General features: G+C 38.0%; 1 protein-coding gene across 2 annotated transcripts; it reads left to right on the top strand.

The window, feature by feature from the left end:
- Window positions 1-10612: 10612 nt before the first annotated feature.
- On the top strand, window positions 10613-14341 carry LOC107765277 (endo-1,3;1,4-beta-D-glucanase-like). Of its 2 annotated transcripts, none has more exons than XM_016583903.2 (7): window positions 10613-11094; window positions 11669-11690; window positions 11947-12070; window positions 12375-12465; window positions 12573-12662; window positions 13059-13159; window positions 13970-14341. In XM_016583903.2, the coding sequence occupies exons 1-7, from the start codon at window positions 10938-10940 to the stop codon at window positions 14108-14110; spliced, it is 726 nt and encodes a 241-aa protein (XP_016439389.1). In that variant the 5' UTR covers window positions 10613-10937; the 3' UTR covers window positions 14111-14341. The 2 variants fall into 2 exon arrangements, with proteins under 2 accessions (XP_016439389.1, XP_016439390.1); XM_016583904.2 differs by having other exon boundaries at window positions 10618-11094; window positions 12375-12426.
- The last annotated feature ends 986 nt before the right edge of the window (window positions 14342-15327 follow it).

Below are 15327 nucleotides of genomic sequence, written 5' to 3'. Positions count from 1 at the left end.
AAAATTACCCGCTCGCAAAGTCTACCCATTTCACCAAAAACGAATGAAGCATCAACCTCGGGAATTCCCTCGAGAGCGGTTGGCGGTCTCTCGAGTGCATCTTCGCATTTGACTAGTGCCCCTACATCGGAGGGCTCTTCACACGGGGCATATTGCACTCCATGAGATGGTAGTATAACTCCCTGAGAAGAATCAATAACGATTACAGAATTAGCAGGATCAATCAAAGTCTCCATCCTTTTTTCACCCTGGACCCCAGAGCTAGGCCCCTTCGAACTGCCTACCAAGGGCACCTCAACTTGGGGAGAATCCTGGCTGCCAGCCAACTCTGGGGTAGTACTCGATACTCCGTCTGTTTCCTCCCCACCACAAAGATGAACCACAGCGGCATCAGGCTGTGGTTCGGAAGCCTCCATCCCCACGGCCCAAGGATCAGTTGAGTCTATAAACTCCTCAGGGGCTGTTGGGAAGCTACTTTCCCCCTCGCCTTCAACTCAAGGGTTTCTCGTCATCTCCAGGGTCAGAGCTGCTGGGTCGACCTTGGATTCTTCCACCTTAACCCTCTTGAACTCCGGCGGCCCGACCGACAGACCCTCCTGCCTTCTCTTCTTCCGCCAGGCACTAGGGCGTCCCCATCAACTAGTGGTGCCTCCTTCATCAAAAGGACTTCCCCCAGACCTACACAAATGCAGAAGTTAAACACAAAGAATGAAGAACGCTACTAATAGCAATTTGTATCAAAGGGTGCGAATGCAGGAAGGTTCAGAGCCTACCATGATCTTTGGCTTCCCAACGGGCTCGGGATAAATCTTGCCACACTCATTCGGCATATGGGCAAATCGAGTATAAGCGGCCGACCTAATCTTGGAGGTCCAAAACCGTACCGGGATAGGTTGCTACGGCTAAAAAAGCAAGAGAAATAGAGTTAGATGCTTGGAGAAATATTGTCAAAGAGAAGCGAAGGAAGACTCGACAACACGTTTACTTACGCCTAGCGTTCCACCTCTCGAGGAACGGCATCTTTTCCACTGGGATCAGGTCAGAAGTCTTCACTCGGACAAATCGGCTTGCCCATCCCTCGTTCTCGAGCTCCTCGGTGCAGGCAAAGAGGGACCTCGGGGCTCGACAGCGGAGTTTGATTAGGCCCCCGCGGAGGAGACGAGGACTATACATCCTGATTAGGTGGTTGAGGGTGAAGGGCATATCCTCTATCATGTTTGTGTAATGCCTGACCATATAAACAACGCGCCAGAACGAAGGATGAATTTGACCAAGGGTTACCTGATACCGTCGACAGAAGTCGAGAATCAGGGGGTCGATCGGGGGAGAATATGGCCCCACCGGCCCCAAGGTGAATGGATAGGTGTACACACTCAGAAAGTCGGCTTTATAAGCCGTAATATCTTTTTCCTGAGCAGGGATCTCCACAAACACGGTATCCCCCCAATGGCAGTCAGCCCTCACTCTCCCGACATCTGTTACCGAGCTGATATACTGAGTCACGGGCTCACGACGCTCTGGCTTCGAGGAAGGTCTCTCGACCTTAAAATCGGAGGTCATCGCAAAAGATCCTGGGACGCATTCCTCAGCACGAGGAGGTGTGGCCACTTCACCTTGAGAAAGAACCGAAGAGGATGAGCCTGCAACCTCCTGAGAAGCAGAGGCGAAAGTTTTCGCCATCCCTAGAAAATTCTGGAGGAAGAAAAAGAGTTGTGTTCCTGAGAAAGAACGAGAGCGAACCTTTTCAGGGATTTGGGCATGCAATGGGTTATAGAAAAGAGAAGGGGAGTATTTATAAAAACATCGTGTGTGCATTGAAGGAGGCCAAGAGGCAGCCAACTACCATAGTCAATGCGTAAACCTGCAGGAGCAGCGTGTGTGTCGTATCTTGGCATCTTTTGGCCGTTGCCGATTGCAAGAATATCGAAGGAGGAAGAAATTCAAGGTCGTTTCTTATCACTTTCACTCTAAGAAACGCGGAGAATATCTGTATGCGGTAAAATTGGGGGCCCAATTTCCCCATCATTAGGTCGCCTCGCAAACATGCTTCTCGAGGTTCGAAACCGAGGTCGAGACCCACCTTCGGGAGCCATCAGGTTTCGGCCCCGGAGGGGCAGTGCGTACTAACGGCTATAATAAGGGAGAGGGGAGTTCCCAAGGCACGCAGCTGATATTGACAGATCCTAATGCTATCTAGTTGTCTCATCCCTCTACCTTTATGATTAATGCATTTTGTACTATGTTGGAATTTCTTCTCCTATATAAGGGGGATCCTTGGCACTTTGTAAACTCTGTTGCTCCAACTATTCTACACGAAATATACAAAAACTCTTTCCTTTCTCTCTAACATATTCTCTCAGTATTACAGCTCATATTTATTGCTTGCATACTTGTTCTTCATTTATTGTTTGTCATTGGCTATACAGAGCCTCCCTTAATTATATCCTAACTGTTAGCCCCTTCACGGTTATCTCCGATAGCTCGAGCTCGAGCTTAGGCATCAACCTCGAGGCCTTTTATCGGTCAGTCCGAGGCCCGAATAGCTAACCCCTCGGTTCGATGTTAATTCCATTTTAGTTCGCATTTCATCGTTTATCTTCAAATATCTAGCATCAACTGCTTAACAACTAGCATAAAAATAGATCACGTATTTTTAGAGTTCCGTCAACAAATTTAATTGTTATTACCATTTTCAAGGTAAACAATATCTAATTATTTTTTGCAACTACGATGGTGCATTGACCTAACTCAAGTTTCTGCTTGTCCAACAAGCTAGCTGGTCAACTAAAGTAAATTAATAGAGTAGTTAGGAACAATATTCAATACCTATTGTATAATAGTACGTATTAACTTTAAAATTCAAGCGACAACCGTTCCAACCATTATAATGGGCAACACCAAAGTTTAGGCACTCGGGGGGGCCGGTGTCAGTAATTCGAATAAGGAGATTCAAAATTATATAAGAATGTTATAGTTAAGATTTGAACTTGTTTTTTAAAGTAATTTTTGAGTTTCATTTATCACTAATAAAATCTTTTATTGTGCTAACAGAATTCAGCAGTTTACAAATTATTTTTTTATCTTATTTGCGCAAAGCAATTTTTCGACAAAGGGAATGTAATTGAACCCCTTCGGCTCCCTTTAGCTCAGCCATTGCTGAGGCCTGAGGGCATGGATCATGCATTAAATTAAAATGAAATAATCTTTGAGTTTTATACAATTTTCCGTGCAGTCTCCTACTATGACCTAATTTAGTTTTAGCGGAGTTCAGTTAATTATATTCGTTCTGACATAAGACATTAATTTAATATTCAAAGATAAAAGTTATACATATTGGAAAATACTATATTACAGTTTCTGTGAGAAGAAGCTCTGAACGGGGTGCTTGTTGAAGCAGCTCAACGAGATAGTGAGTTTATTTGTGCTATACCTCGTCATATGGAGCAATTGATCTCAAATTAACCCAATGTTTGTTGGTTTTATTAATAATGTTTATTCTAATTTATAGAAGAGCCTTGGAAGCAGTTGGCCGTTGTCTTGCCAGCTTGCCGACCAAGGCCTTCTTTCGGTATTTCAAGATTTTTGTGCATCTATATTGTTGTACTTATTTGTTCTGTACGTGTACCTTTCGACATTGTAACAACACTGTTTTTGTTCAATTCTAGACACACGTGAAAATCTGGCGGAACAAGTGGGCCCCAATTGCATTTCCTTCTAACACATACGGCTTGCAGCCATTCACAAGGTACACATCTGACCTGTGGGACCTACTTAGTAATAGCCAAATTCTTAATTTAATCTAACCCTTTTCTTCAATCTGTTTTTTCACCGAATAAAATATCATGCCACTTTTTTTCTTCTAAATTTTATAGCTCATGTGCTTTATGATTTTATAAAATAGCATATATTTGTTTTAGTATTAGTAGGAAAAAACATCAACCTTCCGTTAATAATCAATACCAACTTTAATACTCAAACGGGGGTAAACTGAATAATTCAAAACAACTTTATCCTTAATTTTCATATTCTTTATCTATTCCAACTTAAAAATATAATGGAAATGAAAAAGACGTTGTACTCCATATGTCCCAAAAACGATGATACTTTTAAATTTTAAGAGTCAAGCTTCTTAACTTTGACCATGAATTCAGAATAAAATATTTAAATTTTTTAAAATAAAAACTATATATTTAAAAATTACGTAAAAGTACTAACAATTCAAAATATTTAAAAGGTGTAAATTAAGAATATATTAATTTTTTTTATATTTCAAAGTTACATATGTTGTCTAATAAATGATATAACAATCATTTGTCTATGCGTAGTTGTATTTACTAAGAGAGATAAATAATAATTCTGTCAAATAACCTTATTATTAATGTTATTAATTGAATTTCTACGCGAGTGCAAAAGTTTAAGGAGAAGAATTAATCTAAATATTCGCTAACCAATTCGCTTAAACAAAAAAAAATCAGGAATTAATAACGTATGCATAATTCATGTACAATACATATAATGATGTATTGTAAATCAAGCAGAAGAAGTAATTAGTGAATCGACCATCTATTTGTGTAAAAATCCTACCGTTCAAAGACATTTTAGATCAAAAGTAGTGCAACACAATTTATTGGGTCCGTGCTAGCACGGTCCATCGGCATCTAGTATTAGAATATACGTGTAATTTTAGGAGAGAATATATGTGGAATAAGAAATGCATATAAGTAATAGAGGATTAATTATTTAAAGACAAAAATAACCTTTTAAAGTAAGTAATATAAGTATAATAATTCCTTTGGTCTTAAAAAAAAAAGAACAGTTTGGTGCACTAAGCTCTTGTAATGCGCGAAATTGGTGAAAGGACCAGACCACAAAGATCTATTATACGCAATCTTACCGATGCCGGCTCTAATGCCCCGTCTAATAAGGTGTATGTCTTAGGCCCCCAAATTTGGGGGGCCACATTTTATAGAAATAATTGGTATATAATTATTTAAATAAAATAAAATTTAGAGTTTTTAGTACAAAGTTAGACTTTTTCATATAAAATTAAAGAAATTTTTCTAGATATATAAATAAAGTAACTGTTTAGCTTACTTAAAATGGATAGTATGAAAATATTTTCTAATGTACGAATTGAAATTGATTTGACAAGAAAAAATAGCACAAATAGACGATACTATATACTTGTCAATTTTATCGGTGAAATAGAGAGATTGAAGAGAGGACACGAACAGAAGAACCATTATCACACATGATCTCCTTTGGTATACCGAACCGGCATATGATATTCCGCCAAATAAAATCTTTGACTTCCTTTTCTCGCACCTGTTTAAATGCTCCTGCCTCCACCCATTTAGTAAAATAATCAGTGAGTACGAGCAGAAAATTTACCTGTCCTTTTCCTTGTGGTAGTGGACCCACAATATCCATTCCCCATTTCATAAATGGCCATGGCGCAATGACCGGATGTAACAACTCTGCAGGTCTATGCATATTGTTACCGTACCTTTGACATTTATCACATTTGACTACGAAACTTTCTGCTTCTTCTTCCATTTTAGGCCAGTAATAACCTGCCCTAATTAAGGTTCTTACCAATGACCTTCCTCCTGCGTGATTCCCACAATGTCCCTCGTGTATTTCTTTCATTACATACTCCGTTTGCGAAGGTCCGGGGCATCTTACTAAGGGACCACTGAACATTTTACGATATAAATAGCCTTGCTTTAAGCAGTACCGAGTAGCCTTCTTTCGAAGCACATGAGCTTTTTTCTTATCATAAGGGACGGTACCATACTGCAAAAAAGTAACAATCTCGTTCCTCCAATCCCAAGCTAAATTATTAAAATTTACCTCATTCTTATCAGGATCGAGAACTGAATGAAATAAATGTATAATTGAGGCGTTTGCATCGCTTACCACATCAGCTGCAGATGCGAGATTAGCTAGGGCGTCCGCTTCAACATTTTCATCCCTTGGTATTTGTATAACTTTTCAAGTTTGAAATTGGTTTATCAATTCTCGTACCTTTTCTAAGTATTGTTGCATCCTTGCTTCCCTAGCTGTATAAGTCCCCATCATTTGATTAACCACGAGTTGCGAATCACTCTTGATTATAATCTGATTTATGCCAAGCTCTCGTATCAATTCTAGACCTGCAATCACAGCCTCATACTTCGCTTCATTGTTAGTTATGGATTGACATTTAATAGCTTGTCGAATGGTTTCACCCGTAGGTGGTACCAAGACAATCCCTAAACCTGCACCTTTTACATTAGATGAGCCATCAGTGAATAAAGTCCAAGTTCCGGGGTTAGCTTCATTGAATACCTGTAATTCTTTTTCTGCTTCTAATTGCATCCCCTAGCTAAAATCAGCCACGAAATCAGCTAACACTTGTGATTTTATAGCAGTTCTAGGTTGGTATGTGATTTCGTATTCACTTAACTCTATTTCCCACTTAGCTAACCTAACTGATAACTCATGCTTATGTAATATATTACGTAAAGCGTAGGCAGTTACTACAGCGATAGGATGACACTGAAAGTAAGGTCTTAACTTTCTAGATGTCATGATTAATGAAAGTGCAAGTTTTTATAACTGAGGATACCGCGTCTCCGCATCTAACAAAGATTTACTAACATAATAGATAGGGGATTGTTTACCTTGTTCTTCTCGGACCAAAACAGCGCTTACCGCAACTTCCGAAACAGCAAGGTAAATGAGTAGTCTTTCCCCAGCCTTTGGTTTTGCCAGCAAAGGTGGATTTGATCAGTACGTTTCAAATTCCTGAGTGCCTGTTGACATTCCTCATTCCATTCAAAATGATCCTGCTTCTTAAGGGCTGAGAAGAATTTAAAACACTTCTCTGATAATTTAGAAATGAATCTTCCTAAGGCTGCAATTCTCCCTGTTAATCTTTGAACTTCTTTCTTATTTGAAAGTATATCAGGGATTTCTTCAATGGCCTTAATCTGTGCAGGATTCACTTCAATACCACGGTTAGAAACAAGAAAACCCAAAAACTTACCTGATGCAACGCCAAATGCACATTTTTCGGGATTTAACTTCATATTAAATTTGCACAAAATTGAAAATGTGTTAGATAAGTATGATATGTGATCTTTTGAATACTGAGTTTTAACAAGTATATCATCTATATATACCTCCATAGTCTTTCCTAAATGCTCTTGAAACATTTTGGTAACTAACCTCTGATACGTTGCACCAACATTCTTTAGACCAAAGGGCATTACTTTATAACAGTAAGTTCCCCTGTCTATTATGAATAAAGTTTTTTCTTCATCTCCCGGATCCATTTTAATCTAATTATAACCTAAATATGCATCTAAAAAACTTAATAGCTCGGGACCTGCAGTTGCATCAATCAATTGATCTATGTGTGGTAGTGGAAAAGAATCTTTAGGGCGGGCTTTATTAAGATCTGTGTAATCTACACAAACCCGCCACTTACCATTCTTCTTTGGAACTACAATAGTGTTAGCTAACTAGTTAGGATACTTTACCTAATGAATGGAACCAATTTTTAGCAATTTTTGGACTTCTTCTTGAATCACCTGATTCTTGAAAGTTCCTTGCTTTCTTTATTTTGCTTGACAGGAGGGTATGATGGATCTTCATTTAGTTTATGAGTCATCACCTCCGGTGGTATTCCTGTCATGTCAGAGTGGGACCAAGCAAAGCAGTCCACGTTAGTTTTCAAAAATCCAATTAACTCACCTCTCATACCTTGGCTAAGATTGGCTCTAACATAGACTTTTTTATTAGGCCATTGAGTAAATAGCACGATAGGCTCTAATTCCTCTATTGTTGTTTTGACATTCATTCTCTTCTGGTTTTTGAATGGTATTAGGCCTTGAGTCTACATCTGTTTGCCCTTGTTCAATTGAGGTTCGTGCTGTGGTGTCCTCAACTGCCTTCTGTGATTGCTATTTACCTTCATTTCTCGTGATTATATCTGCAACAGAGTTGATAGCCCTGGCTGTATGTTGATCTCCACGAATTTGACAGATTCCCAATGGCGATGGAAATTTAATAACTTGATGTAAGGTGAAGGAACAACATCCGTATCGTGGATCCATGGTCTCCCAAGAATCATGTTGTAAGCTATCTCCATATCTACTACCTGGAACTTTGTATCTTTGACGACTCCTTCAGCGAGTGTGGTGAGTGTTACCTCTCCTTTCGTGAGGACACTAGAATTATCAAATCCAGATAGAGTATGCGCCTTTGGTATCACTTTATCTTCAGCTTGTATCTCATGTAATACTCTTAGCAAAATAATGTTCACGGAACTACCTGGATCAATCAAAACTCATTTCACATTAGTATCATGTACAATTAAAGATATTACCAATGCATCGTTATGAGGGGTTAATACGCCATCTGCATCTGTGTCATTGAATGTAATGTTGTCTTCCTCTAAAACATGCCACACTCGTTTCCCTTGGGTAATTGTTACTTTGGAAATTTTGTTAGCTGTAGTATATGATATACCATTGACATCTTCACCCCCACTTATAATGTTGACAGTTCTTTTGGGAGAAGGTGGTTTTGGAGGCTCCTGCCTGTTCTTCATGTAAGCTTGCTTTCCTTTCTCACTGAACAACACAGTAAGATATCCTTATTTTAATAAATGATCAACTTCACTTTGTAAAAATCTGTAATCTGTTGTTTTATATTCGTGGTCATTATGAAACTCGCACCAATGGCCATGGTAGCGCCTGTTTGGATTCGATCTCCTTTCCTTTGGCCATCGAACCTTATCTCTCATGTTTCTCAAAATAGCTACGAGCTCGGAGGTGCTGACGTTGAAGTTGTAACTACAGAATCTCGCTTTTAAATTTCTATTATCATCTCGTGACTCATAGTTGTTTCGCTCGTTCCTGAATCTTGACGAAGAACCTGATTCTCTGTTTCTTGATCTGTGATCGTACCTTTGATTATCCTGCTTTGACCGTGAGTCCTTTCCCGCAGGTCCCATGTAAGGCTCGTACCTATTTTTACCGGATCTTTTTTTGGTCTCCGCATATCTCGAACTTACCTTTTCTTCTTTTTGAAATCGTGGAACAGTATCTTCCTCAATCCTCAGCTTCGTGCTATACCTATTATAAACATCATTCCACGTTGTAGATGGGAATTCTCGAAGGCTTTCCTTGAGTCTCCTCGTAGCTTCCGAGCTTTTTTCATTCAAAATAATTGTGAAAGCTATAGCTGCCCAGTTGTCAGGTACACGTGGCAATGTCATTCTTTCACGTTGAAATCTGTCCACGAATTCTCTAAGCAGTTCTGAGTCCCCTTGCTTGATTTTGAAAATATCCTCCACTCTTTTCTCTACTTTTTGAGCTCCCGAGTGTGCTTTGATGAAAGAATCTACAAGCTCAGCAAAAGAATTTATAGAATTTTCGGGTAAAAGAGAATACCATGTTAGCGTTCCTTTGGTGAGCGTTTCACCAAATTTTTTGACTAATACTGATTCAATCTCCTGCTTAGTCAAATCGTTGCCTTTTACGCCCGTTGTGAATGCAGTCACGTGATCTCGTGGGTCTGTTGTTCCATCATATTTCGGAATATCAGGCATTTTGAACTTTTTTGGAATTGGGAGTGGAGCAGCACTTGGCTTCCAGGGTTGTTGCGAATATCTATCCATATCTACCCCTTTGATTATGGGTGGCACCCCGGGTATCTGCTCTATGCGCTCACTTTGCTCCTTGAGCTGTTTCTGCAAGGTTAGTACTAAATTTTGTAAATCAGAATTAATTACATTACCTAGTTCTCTCTACTGTGATTCACTGGGAGTTCCACCGCTGCCTGAGTTAACTAGCCCGGAATGAGGGTTTTCCAAAGTGTTATTATTTGGAGTAGGTGTGGGTGTTGCAACAGGTAACTGGTTAACAAGTGCCTCAACAGCTTTGTTGACCTGAGCAACAATTAATTTCTGCAAAGCTTCATCAATAACTTCAACATTTTCATATTGAGCATGCTTGTTTATTTGAGACCCATCAGGAGTACCCTCACGAGATTGCCGTGGAGAGTCTCGTGGAGTAGGAACTTGAGTGTTAATATTCTGTGGATCTCCATGATTTTGTTGGTTCTCTTGGTTTCCTTGAGTGTTGTCATTGTTGTTCGACATAATTGATGCAACAAGGAAAGTTAAGTGAAAAGAAAATAGACTATCAGTTTCCCGGTAACGGAACCAATTTGTTTAACCAAAAAATAAAATTTTAGTCAAAGCTAGAATTTAGAAGAACACGGGTTACTGATAATCAAAAGAATGTATAAAAAGAAGTAATTTAGGTAGCAAGAGAGTAATCAAGAGAAAAACAAGTAAACCAAAGTTTATTCCAATAGTCTTTTTTTCACAATTGATCAGATATCTCTCTTTTATAGATATCTTGGAGATATACGTTTTAACAAATCATAATGAGGCTATTATGAGTAATTAAAGACATTGAATGCTACGTTACATAATCATTACATTCAATACAAATTCTCTAACGTATTCCACATTTAATGCCTATTAAATGCCGTATCTGCACTCTTTTCTATTGTAAGATTCATTCCTTTTGATTCTCGGACATAAATAACTTAGATAGGTACGGGCGCTGAGTTATTTGAATAACTGTCCGTGCCTCTTCCTCTGTCATTTGCTCGTATCTGTTGCAACTCGTGCCTCTTGGCTAGTTGTAATTCTTTGACCATTTGACCAGTCTACGTGCCTCGACACGTCACCTTTATATTTAAATAAAAAATTTCCCTAATACACCCAAAAAGTCAAAACTTTGTTTTGATCTTCTTGGTGGCGAACACCTACTATATAAGTTATAAGTAAGTGTTTTTGCCAAAATTGTGGAGTATTAGCTTTTGATCAACAGAGTATTACCTCGCATCTGCTTGTTTTAGTAAACTGCAATATTATGTCGGGTCCGGAGTGTTGTGAAAATCCACCAAAGTTGAGCTCAGGCAGCAGTGGAGGAGAAGCAGGTCATGTCCAACAACTTGGAGGCTTCAGCTGTTATATTTCTGGCCCTCCTCATTCCACTCTTGCTCTCCTCCTTGTTTCTGATGTTTTTGGTATATTCTTTTTATTTAGCTTTCAAGATTCTTTTTTTTTTTGGTTGCTAATTTCAATTTATATATTGTTAATACCACTAATTGGTTAAATACCTGTGATTAATCACCATGAGAGAATTGCATGAGGCTATTAGAAAAGTAGAGAGTTCAAAAGTAGAAGCATGGAATCTCTGGGAAGCAGACCATTGAAAGCTTAAAAAAGAATCTTTTTTGGTGTTCTTGTTAATGCCCTGTCATATTTTCCTCTTATATATTTTGGTTGAAATCCACATAGACGAAAAGAATTTTGGGTTCATCTCACATATGGTCACTGACCTTTACCCACTATAACAATAGTAACGTCATAAAACTATTTTTTTTTTTTTTGGTCATTTTAATGATTGATGGATTGAGAGATGGAGCCGGTTACTTTTTTGACAAATTAAATTAATTGTTTATGATGCTCTAAGTCAAGTTAAAGGAAAACCAAAGACTATCTCACCTTGATTTGTCAAGCTCGGACTCATATGGTCCATTTCCTATCACCAAATAATATTGTGAATATTCTAATTATCGTCTTTTTATTAATATGCAGGATATGAAGCTCCAAAGTTAAGGTGAGGAGTTGCAGGAATTGATATGCATGCAGTCCAGTTCTGAATTCTGTGAATAAGAATCTCTTTTATATGTGATTTAATCCTGGTTTAAGCAAAGTTGTCCTTTCACCCTATCAAATTAGCTTCTCAATTCCTAAAGAAACTTTTAAAAGTCAACGTTAACAATGATGATAAGATATTGAAGTCTTGCTTGACTTAATATTGGAAGTAAATAAATATTTACTTCAAACTGATATGCTTGCTTTCAAAATTTTAGGAAGCTTGCTGACAAAGTTGCAGCAGCTGGCTTCTACGTAGTAGTCCCTGATTTCCTCCGTGGCGATCCACATGTAGCTAATGATGTGAGGCCTTTAGAATTATGGATAAAAGATCATGGACCGGTGAGTTTGTATTTCTAATACTTTTCTATGCAATTTCTAATTCAATGTGTCTGGATATTAGCTGAGGTTTTGAGGCTTGAACTTCATTTTTCAATCCCTTATGTGATTTTCAATAATCCTCTGTCTCTTTATTTTAAATGCATCCTGGAAAAACAGGATATCTTGGTTTTTTGTGCACAGTGCAGTAGCAAAATGGGGCTAGCATTTTGTTTCTGCTGAGTTTTGTATATTTGGCTTGTTCACTTCTGGAGTCAGGTGACCTTTCAAGTTTGCACTTTTATTTAATGTATTCTTGTTACTTTAGGATCAAGGTTTCGAAGATGCAAAACCAGTTATTGAAGCTTTAAAGAGCAAAGGTGTTACTAAAATTGGAGCAGTAGGCTTCTGTTGGGGAGGCAATCTTCTTGATATGGCTACAAGTTTATTTTATCTTCCTTTGGCATGAAATTATCCACATTATCGTTCTAATTTGCTGAATAACTGTATATTAAATTCTTTTCAGCTAAGGTGGTTGTGGAACTAGCAAAATATGCTTATATCCAAGCTGCAGTGCTATTGCATCCTTCATTTGTCGCCGTAGATGATATGCACGGTATGACTTTGTTATTACATCTTCTATACTATTTTCTTCTCATCTTCCTCTTGCTTGTGGATATAGAATTCAGCATACCAATACAATGAGCTCATAACACTGGGAATGTTCAGGCATAATTTTCATATAGGCCTTGATCACCTCTTCAGACATTCGTTTTTTAAGTACAAAATCTTTATCGAGCATCTCTCATTTTTGAGCTGGTTAGTGGGTGGAAACGGATTGGTTTTAAAAAAAATCTGGTTCAATGTCAATATTGTGTTTGTCATAGTAGCTCTTTTACAGTTTACTTGTTAATTCAAAGCAGGATTCATAAATTAACGCAGTATCTGGGGTGAGTTATTAGGTTGTTTCCATTTCAGAAGTCATAAGTTCCTAATTTGTTGTGATGTTCAGCTGTTAAGGTTCCAATCTCAATATTGGGGGCAGAGATTGACAAAAGATCTCCGCCAGAGCTTGTCATGCAATTCGAGATGGCCTTAAATGCTAAGCCCGAGGTAGGAAATTTTAGATGCTAAAGCTTTTCACGAATTGCACTCGTATACATTACTTTAAAGCCTCTCGATTGGTGATCGTAACCTTCTTATGTTGTTTTACGAAAGAACTCATAAGACCTCACCGCTTTATGATCTCTCAGTTGCACTCACATGCTTACTTTGGCTAAAGTTGCCTCTTGTAGTTCTAATTACGTTTGATTTGAAGCACTTTCATTGACTATTCACTTTATTATACTACTATATATAAATATATGACTTGCTTTAACTTAAAACTCAATTCTGCTTCAGTAAGGGGAAAAATAAAAAGACGAAAGAAAAATGGAAAACAGATGCTGATGGACAATTAGGAATCCTTTAATATCCATATAAGAAAGTGAAAATTGACATCCCCATGTTGCAGAATGATAGCTAGACTGCCAACTTGTGAACAAGCTTATGTCGATGCGTCCAAATTTCTGACATTTTGCTATTGAGTGATATGCTTCCTAATTTTATAAGGATATGTTGTCCGTACATGAACCATAGAGGTCCATCCGAAACACAAAGTTTTTTCCTCAGTTTATAGGTGCACATTTTAGAGTGCTACTTTCAACTATCTTGAGAAGTGCTTTGAACCAATGTATGCATTGAAGTAACTTCTTTTAGCTTTGTCATAATACTTGACTAAGCGGTGTATTTAAGCTGTATGACTACATGGTTTATTTACCAACGGTTACTGGTTCCACAGAGGCTTAAAAGATTTAAATTACACTGCTACAGTGTATTATTGCTAAATAGAATGAATGGGACGGTTATGGTGTTTTCATGCAGGTTGATGCATTTGTGAAGATCTTTCCGGGGGTTGCACATGGCTGGTCTGTGAGGTACAAAGACGAAGATGAAGTGGCTGTAAAATCTGCTGAAGAGGCTCACCAAGACATGTTGGGATGGTTTGAAAAGCATCTCAAGTAATACTTGCTTTCACTGTGTATAATGCATGTATTCCTTGTATAATAATAATAATTTGCCAGCCCATGTACAAAGCATCTCGTATTCCTTGTATGAGTTTGGTTAATACGCTTAGAAGGGTTTTCGCACCAGCAAATTAGTTAAATGATTTCATCAGCATCTTGTCAGGAATGTGGATTCCTTGTATGGATTTCTCAGAAGCACTGATCAATAAACTGATGTATTAAACTCTAATTAGCTCAGTTTTAGAATAATTACTCTAAGTTGGTGGTGGTAGTATTGGGCTAAACATGACTTCAGGTTCCTAAGACAGATCAATACAGTGACCTTTACATTACCAATTACCTTGCTAGGAGGGAATTGTGGTCCTCCAGACATAGCTAGTCCTTTCAGGCAGTGACAAAGGGTAGAGCTGCCAATATGTGCCGACCCAGCCTAACCAGCCCATGTGGGCTTTGGCACTTGATGGACCGGACCAGTCCACCCTCTCAATGGGCCTTAAAATAGTTAGCTCAACCCCGCTTTACATGGCCATGGCCCACCTTTTTCTATACAAGTATTTTTTTCTCAAGTTCCAAAAAATTTAATGAATGACTTTTTCTTTTGCGCATTTCTCGTGAAAAGACATACTGACTACCTCAAAAATGAAAGCACATGAAAGTAAAATTAAATAATCTAACGGGGACATGACAGTTGTAGTAGGCTAGTAGCTATCAAAAATCAATCCAACGAGCAAAAAAACAATTTGGTGAAAGGATCACCACGAAAAGAGAACTATTTTTCTTGACCGCAGCAGAAATAGAAATTTTTTTGAAAATTATAAAATATCCTTGTATCTACAACAAGGGGCAGGCCAATAATATTGTGAAAGAATTCAATTACATATATGTTTGTGTGTGTTAACTTATATTTTTATAGAAAAGCAATATACAATAATACCCATTAAATTGATATTCTGAATTAGCCTTTAACTAGAACACAAATTGTAGCCAATAGAGAGAAAGTTCAAATCTTGTAACTCGTTGCAGTCATTTTCTTTTAAATTTTTCTCCATGCGAATCAAATACCGATATAAAGAATTACATGAAAATGAAATATCAAAGTAGTACTTATCACGACTAAAAAGATTTCGTGGTGGCTGTTGAGTGGATTTTCTTCACCACTTAATATGCGTAAAGGTTCCCAAAAAAACAAAAAAATCTCTTCAAGTAAAGAAAAGT

This window comes from Nicotiana tabacum, chromosome 7 (assembly GCF_000715075.1).
Source record: "Nicotiana tabacum cultivar K326 chromosome 7, ASM71507v2, whole genome shotgun sequence".
Taxonomy (NCBI): domain Eukaryota; kingdom Viridiplantae; phylum Streptophyta; class Magnoliopsida; order Solanales; family Solanaceae; genus Nicotiana; species Nicotiana tabacum.
The sequence above is the reverse complement of the archived record's forward strand: the minus strand, read 5'-3'. Positions and strand labels throughout refer to the sequence as shown.